Source organism: Procambarus clarkii, chromosome 24, assembly GCF_040958095.1.
Source record: "Procambarus clarkii isolate CNS0578487 chromosome 24, FALCON_Pclarkii_2.0, whole genome shotgun sequence".
Taxonomy (NCBI): domain Eukaryota; kingdom Metazoa; phylum Arthropoda; class Malacostraca; order Decapoda; family Cambaridae; genus Procambarus; species Procambarus clarkii.
Window position 1 is genome coordinate 18,827,622 of NC_091173.1, and position 8,094 is coordinate 18,835,715.

The 8,094-nt window shown below is 37.1% G+C and overlaps 1 protein-coding gene and 1 non-coding gene across 3 annotated transcripts in view; both read right to left on the reverse strand.

Moving 5' to 3' along the window:
• Window positions 1–357: 357 nt before the first annotated feature.
• Window positions 358–3,534, reverse strand: LOC123761655 (uncharacterized). Its single transcript, XR_011229528.1, has 3 exons — window positions 3,084–3,534; window positions 1,653–1,860; window positions 358–1,108 (listed from the first exon to the last, which is right to left on the reverse strand). It is a non-coding gene; the product is annotated as an uncharacterized protein (transcript).
• A 2,500-nt stretch (window positions 3,535–6,034) lies between these two features.
• LOC123761651 (RUS family member 1) overlaps window positions 6,035–8,094 on the reverse strand; it is a 13,173-nt gene continuing 11,113 nt past the window's right edge. For both annotated transcript variants that reach the window (XM_045747724.2, XM_045747725.2), the window contains exons 9-11: window positions 7,483–7,608; window positions 7,218–7,350; window positions 6,035–6,995 (exon numbers count right to left, since the gene is read on the reverse strand). In XM_045747724.2, the coding sequence (XP_045603680.2) occupies window positions 6,943–6,995; window positions 7,218–7,350; window positions 7,483–7,608 (312 nt within the window). In that variant the 3' untranslated portion in view covers window positions 6,035–6,942. The remainder of the gene's footprint in view (window positions 6,996–7,217; window positions 7,351–7,482; window positions 7,609–8,094) is intronic.

The window sequence follows — 8,094 nt, forward strand, 5'->3', positions numbered from 1 at the left end:
TGGGTGTATAGAGTTCACAAAGAAATATACCTGTTCAACCAAGCAAATGTTCTCAAAGGGTAATATTAAGCATGGGAGTATCATATAATGTACCATGAGTAAATGGATTAATAATGATGTATGGCAAGGAAGTGTAATGTGTGGTGGCAAGAGTAAGGTCAACTTCTAAGGATACAGTTGAGTCAGCAGACTCATGACAGAACAAATTAATAGGTCTGGTTAGGTACCCTATGCTAGTTACTTGAATATCTGACGAAATCGAGCAGAGGTTCAGTAGGAGCAGAAGTGGTAGAGACAACACTATGTACTGTATACATATATATTATACTGTGTGTGTATGTGTATATATATTATATATATATATATATATATATATATATATATATATATATATATACTTTATATGCCTTGTCTAATAGAGTATAATTTTCAGACGATTCTACATACTTCACTGACCAGTTGGAGCACATGCACATAGCAACAATAAAAATAGTGACTTGCCTAGAGAACAGTACTTTAAGAAGCCCTAGCTGATATTGCGAAACATTATATCAAATGTGGTACAAAATTATATGAAAATATTGTTTAAACAAGTGAGCTACATTATTTTACTAGATATGAATTGCACTTAAATTTATGAAATAACAATTTCAATCATCTTCAGTTGTGTGAAATTCAGACATTACCCGAGTTATTTTTGACATCAGATTATGTTGGCTTGCCTCCGGTAGCTTCCGAATTGAAGCTGCAACAAACTTTCCAAAACTTTCAGCAACATCTGGATCTTTTTCTAGCTTCCGTAAAATTTTAGCAGCCCTCTCTAAATCATCAGAATTCATTGCCCTACTGCTGCTTATTGAGGACCGTTTTTTAGCATTCAGCTGAGGTTCGTTGTCGGAATGTGACTGTACAGGCTGTGAGGGTGCAGATGCTGTACGTCTGGTCAATCCAGCAGAAGGGGTGGCAGATACTGCATAGGGTACTTGCCCACTCCCCACCAACCCTCACACCTTCCTGACATTCTTGCTCAAGTCTTGAGCGCTCATCATGTATTGCAGATGCTAATAGCATGGTTTTCATCTTTCACTGATGAGAGTTGGCTTCCCACCTAATAAGCAAAATCCAAAATTAATGTTATTACTGAAACCTATATTTACTTATTGCATCTGTGTACATATTATACAACATGATCAGATATATCTATTCAATCATAAGTGTGTGAAGAACACTGAGTAATAGTATTAGCAAATCCACATAGAACAGGAAACTAAATGAAAATGAATCTTTACTTTTTTGGTGTCTGTACAATATCTGCTAAATAGTTTAGTTCTAATGTCCAAAATGTACAGCCTCTTATTTTCTCTTTGTCCATGTGGATTTGCTTGTGTCAAATATATTTATCTTAATGTTAACCTATCTGTAACATTACATCCTCAACTAAGTGTATTGAGCCAGGCACACAAATAAATTGCCTTACTTTATCTTATGCCAATAAAAGAAATGCAACTTTTTACGTTAATAATATCCCTATAGTCACTAGGGACTATTTGCCAACTCTTTACCGACATACATGGCAATGCTATGATGTGCAGTAAAGTTTAAATTTATAGCTGGGAAGTGAACCATCAAATACATAACTTTAAACTGTTTACCTGGAAGCCTGCAGTGGCTGGGAGATTACTGTTACTATTGACATTAGCAACAGATAATAAAAACCGCATTCTGTTAAAATGGACCCAGCTGGAGGTGTGTGTGTTATTCCCTGTCTCACGCCTCTTATCACTAGCTCGTTTCAATTCACGGAGAAAGGAGTTTCGCAGATTCCTATATTTCTTCCATACATCTACTGCAGGAAGAGAAGAGCAGTGAAAAATAGTTATTGATAATAAATGAAATGGTTAATTCATTAGTGCACTAATATATACTATGATACCTGTATTGGAATAGACCATACATTATCATATCTGATTATCTCTATTTATTTTAATTTATATGTAATATGCCTGAAATCACCTGACTTCACCTAAGGGGCCACCATCTGTAGTGGCTTTAATGGGGACAGGAAGCTCATGGCTTGTCAAAGGTCCCACCTCCCCATTGTTTCTGAGGAGTTTTCCAGATTCAGTGGGTAGGTGATTCCATTTAATACCCTAAGGGTAAAAAACATCTTCTGTTCTCTGCCCTATTTGTGGTCTGCAGAGCCTGAAGCTGTTATTTTTAGTATGCTGCATTGGATGCTATATATGTACAGTGTATATTGATTTCAATTTTCAGTACTGTACAGTACTGTATATTAAATTAAACAGGTGAAGATATGGTGTTGGTGTATTTACCTAGTTCCTAAGATTTAGATTGATAAAAAAACTACGCCAAGCCATTACGACTATACACGTACAGTATATAGTCGTAATGGCATTATCCTGACCCCACTTGGATGGGGTCAGGATAAGGATTTGGGATGGGACAGGGGAAAGGAATGGTGCTCAACCACTTGGACAGGAAATTAATCGCCGTCCTGCATGAAGCAAGACTGTCGCTCTATCGTCCACCCCAAGTGGTTCGGTACAGACAATCCCCGTCTTGACAAGTTGATGGATGGCAAATGTCCAATTTACCACATCTGTTATTGGAAATGATGATTTCCTGTTCCTCTGTTCTCCTGGTAACTAGGCCATCATAACACTTTTATAATATCTGCTTGGGATTTAGGTCTTTCTTAAGGATATAGAAATTTAATGGTATGTTGAGACTGTAGAGCCAGTCACAATACCATTAGTGAAGTAGTAATGTTTTGCACCATGAAACAATTCATTTCAGTTTGGTTCTACATTTGACTTTTGTATTCTATCCACAAGTACTATTACTTTGGAGTGTCTGATCAACTTGTATACAAGAGTTTTGACAAAACTTTTTTCTAATTGTTAAAACCATTTGTCATTAGGTTAAGCTGTCATTTGTCATTAGGTCATATTCAGATCGTGTTACATTGGGTTAAGTTATGTAGGGTACAAAATTACCAACATAAGACATAATCTAAGTTGAGACATCATCTGTATTACAATGCCAACCTGGGGTGAGGGTGTAACTCTCCTTCAGATGCCGTTTCTCTCTTGATGATAGCAGCAATGTCCTCAACTTTCCTCCTCTTGAGTATGGGCTTTGTGTAGTGTGGATGCTTGGGGTCCCACAGCATGCGGTTGGCCCGTACGAAATATATGAGCATCTCTTCCATGCCTACAGTCCAGATCATGCTAACATCCCGTTCTAACGAGTCGTTTCCAGGTCTGGCATACCTTCCATCGGGCCCAAGCTGTCTCCCGTAGCTACACGTCTCTGCTCGCCTCGCCTCCATATCGGGCGAAATGTCTAATACTGTGAGTTGACGGCGATTTCAACAAGATCTCCTTTGCGACATGTGCAGATGAGGTAAAGTTATCACCTCACAGATGATTTCCAGCTGTTGTTGTGTTGATTTAGGGGCGAGGACGATCGTGGGATCAGATGTGTCCTTGTTTACATCGGTTCACCCAGCAGCTGTTCAGCAGTCGAGGTGGACTACTTTCTCGCTAACTTTAGCAACCTGGGAAAACGAATACAAAATACAAATACAAAATACAAATATTTATTCAGGTAAAGTACATACATACAAGGTGAAATACAAAAGTTGATGGATTTATAGATAGAGCTAGTACATACAATGCCTAAAGCCACTATTACAGAAAGCGTTTTGGCTCTTGTCCTTCACTTATATCAATTTTATATCAATAAATTTAAATTTGATCATTATCGGTAAAATATATATATTTATGGCCTAAACACATATAGGAAGATTTTTTTTATATGAACATTTTAGATTATTTTTTTATTTACCGCTAAGCATAATATTTCCCGCTAAGCATTTGGTACTACTTCAAAGGCCGCGCTATGTCATCAAGCTGTAATAAATTAAAAAAAAAAAATCCCGACAAATTTAAAATCTTTTAAATTTTGCCCCGATGGGCGAGTTTATTGGAGAGCGCCACTCATCCTGTGAGGGGACACACCGCCATAGCAGCATGTACAACACTCCCCAATAGGAAGAAAACCCGCTGGATTGTTCATCCTGTCACTTGTACCCCAGACACAGCTGGGACTTGCTTAACTGTCTCAAGTGCTCAAACAGCTCCTCAAACAAGAAGATTAACATCTGTCAACCGGTAGGTGAGTTTATTAGGCAGTTTGAGACAACCCACGAGTGAAGCTACTGCCATGGCAGCACATACAGTATACATTTATTTTATTTATTATTTTTTTTATTTATATAGTATACAAGAAGGTACATTGGGTTCATGAGAGTACATCATTGCATTGATGTTTTCCCATTCTTGTAAAACCACTGGCTTTCATGTAAGATATATATTCCTTGAAATGTAGTCACATTATCTTTTACATCTGTATTTTTTATTTTGACATATAGACCTTTAAGGTTAATTTGCATATATTGCCCAAGACGCTATGCGTACTAGTAGCTTTAGGGGGTCCATCTAATTACCGCAGGCTACCACAAGCTACACAAAGCTTCCTGGCAATACGTTAGTAATGAATAAATATGATATGTTAGGTTAGGTTAACCTAACCTAAACTAACCTAACCAAACCAAACCTAACCTAACCGACGCTTGGATCGCGACTTGATTTGGCGTCACCAGCTCTTTATTTTCGTCTAATTTCTTTATAAAAAAAAATACTTTTTCAGATTAAAATGGTTTTTTCGTGTTGTACATTCAGCACCAACATTATAATGAGTAAATATATCATATTTATTCATTATTAACGTATTGCCAGGAAGCTTTGTGAAGCTTGTGGTAGCTTGTGGTAATTAGACGGACCGGCTTTAGGTATTGTATGTACGTACTATCTTTAAATCCAGCATTATGTTTGTAACTCATCTTATATGTATGTACCTTTATCTGGATAAAAAATCTAATCTAATATTCAAATTAATTACAAAATTGATTGGCTTGTGTACACGGGACTGGTCAAATCGTCTACTACCGCCTCTGATACCATCAGTTCAGTACACCAAAAACAAGTTGGTTCATTAACAATCTGGTAGAACCCTTTTGTATATACATATGTTCTGGGTTGTGTTCCCTACTGTTCTCCTCTTCCAAGACACTAATATAAAAAACGAGACAATAGAAATCTGGACACTATGCACCGAAGTGTCTGGACACTAGCTCCACTCTGTCTGGACACTAGGCACTAGTGTCCAGACAGACACCACCTAGTATCCGGACACCCTGGTGCCGAGTGCCCAAACACCCTGGTGCGTAGTGTCCAGACATCCTGGTGCCTAGTGTCCAGAGACCTTGGTGCCTAGTGTTCAGACACCATGGACCTATTGTTTGGACACCCTGGTGCCTAGTATCTGGACACCATGGACCTATTGTCTGGGCACCATGGACCTAGTGTTCAGGCACCATGGACCTAATGTCTGGACACTCTGGTGTCTAGTGTACGAACACACTTGTGCTTAGTGTCCAGACACCCTTGTGCCTAGTGTTCGGACACCTTGGTGCCTAGGGTACAGGCACAATGGATCTAGTTTCTGGACACACTAATGCCCAGTGTCCAGACATCCTATTGCCTAGTGTCTGGACACCATGGTGCCTAGTTTCCTGACACCCTGGTACCTAGTGTCCAGACACCGTGGACCTAGTGTCTATTTAATTTGCCAGTTAACAGTAAATATAGATAATATACCATATGTAGGAGTGGAGATTTGCAAACATTTAATACTTCATTGGGTTAGCACTTGGCTTACTCCTTTTTTGCTATGAGATCTTTATAAGGGTTTTAGAATGGCCTACATTTAACAATAATAAAGTCTTCTTTTTTTTCCAAATTTTATGTGCACATATCAGTACTGTGAGATACAATACAAAACAAAACTGCATTTAAGTATATAGTTTGCTGTTATAGCCTATAAAATATACAAACATAGACTTGCAAAGTTGTTAAACTACACCACTCTTATAATTAAAACAACCATGAAATTCTGAGCATCTTTAATATAAAATATGTTATTTGTTTAAGGAACAATTCATATATGTGATCAAGTTTTAGGAATGAGTGAAGGAGCAGAGATACAAAAAGAGAGAAAGATGAGAGAAGGGAGTGGTAGGTTACAGAGTGCATGTATTTTGACAAAAAGCAAGGTGGTGTTACCCCATGGTGTAGTGGTTAAGACACTCGCCTGGCGTTTTGCAAGCACTTTGTCCTGGGTTCATATCCTGGCCGGAGAGGATTTACTGGGCACAAATCCTTAACTATAGCCTCTGTTTAACTCAACAGTAAAATGTGTACCTGGTTGTTAAACGATTTTTCGCGGGGTCGTATCCCAGGGAATATAGGATTAAAGAGTTGCCCGAAATGCTTCGCGTACTAGTGGCTGTACAAGAATGTAAGCACTCTTGTATATATATATAAATAAATAAATAAAAGTGGTCTTAACATTGTCTACAACAATCTTCAGCAGCTAGATAAGGAGTGACTAAAATATAAATTATTTACATCTTAATGGTTTGCCACTTATAATGTTTTGCCACATGCATTAATTAACAAATAAAAGCAAATAGCAGTTGCATGAATGGACATTTAGACTATATTCAAAACTTGTGTAAGAAAGCAAAATATGTTAAAGTTTTGCAATAAATAAAAAATATATGTCAACACTCCTCTTAGTCAAGGGTACCCCTCATAATATAAATAATTTGTACATAAAATACTTCAAAGATTTCCAAGTCTAAACAAAAATATTCCACATTTATAAAAGTCTGCTTCCTTGCTAAAACAGGTAAAGAATAATCTTTATATCAATTTATACATCAAAGCTGGTCCACATCTGATAACAAAAATGAAGCTGGTCCACATGATGGCTGCTGACTTAGAGCTGCAGCGTTTACAACACCCTCCACTCATCAGCTGCCAAGAGTAGCCTGTTTATGTGCCAACCTGAAATGTACGAGGTATTGTATACACAAACATAAGCTTAAGTCGTTCAACCCATGATATATGAATCAATTACAAGAAAGATTTTAGCTAAATATTCTTTTGTTATACCAAACATCTAAGTATCTTCTTCAAATATCTTTGCCTTTCTAAATGGAAGGAAAACAGTATTTAATTAAAATTGATTAATGAAAATCATCATCATAAATTTAGGATTCAATATACCTTTTGCTTGGAGATTGTGCAAGAAGGTTGGAAAAATTTTGTGTGCATGGTGTCTGACTTTTGCAATGAACTCTGAATCTGGTGTTGTTGTTGATAGTCCCTCGGCAACATATTCACCAGACAAGAGAGCACCCTGTAATGATGATAATCTTGCTAACAAAAAGTGGAAATTAAATTTTAAAGTTATTCATTTTGCTGATAGATCACAAATATATAGTTACTCTACATTGAAAACCTAATTATTTCCATGCAAAGCATTCATTACCTCTGAAAAATGGATGTAGTTAATGACACACAAATATGCTGTCAAGACTGCTTCAAGTTCTTCCTGCGCTGTGATCCCTGGCCGGTAGATAATATGGAGCTGCTTGTCTTTCAGGCTTCCACATAACTGGATAATTAAAACAAGCACATTAAAATCGAGCACAAAAAGCAAAAATTATACTATGAGCTGACATCATATTTTTTAAGACATCTCAAGTGTCAGTATGAATCACAAAACTAAATCAATAACTTAAAAAAAAGACAACTTCCTAAAGACAGATGCTAAATTTCTTACAAGCTAGAAAGTAATGTATGAAACAACTTTTGTTAAGATTCTAAGAAACAGTCATGTGGGGTTTGAAAAATGTAATACAGTACTGGCATTATCTTTTAGCCAAGCAACCATGAAGTTACCAGTTGCATAAACTGTACTGTAATATGTTCCAAGTTGATTGCTGTTTGACTATCCAGTTGTGTTTTGCCTAAATTTACCTGAGGCTCACCATCTCTAATGGCCTTGATGGACACAGAAAGCTGGGTTTTTGCCAGCCAGTAGGTATTAAAGAGGTCTGATCTGGACAAAATAAATGTTTAAAAGATATTACATACAGGG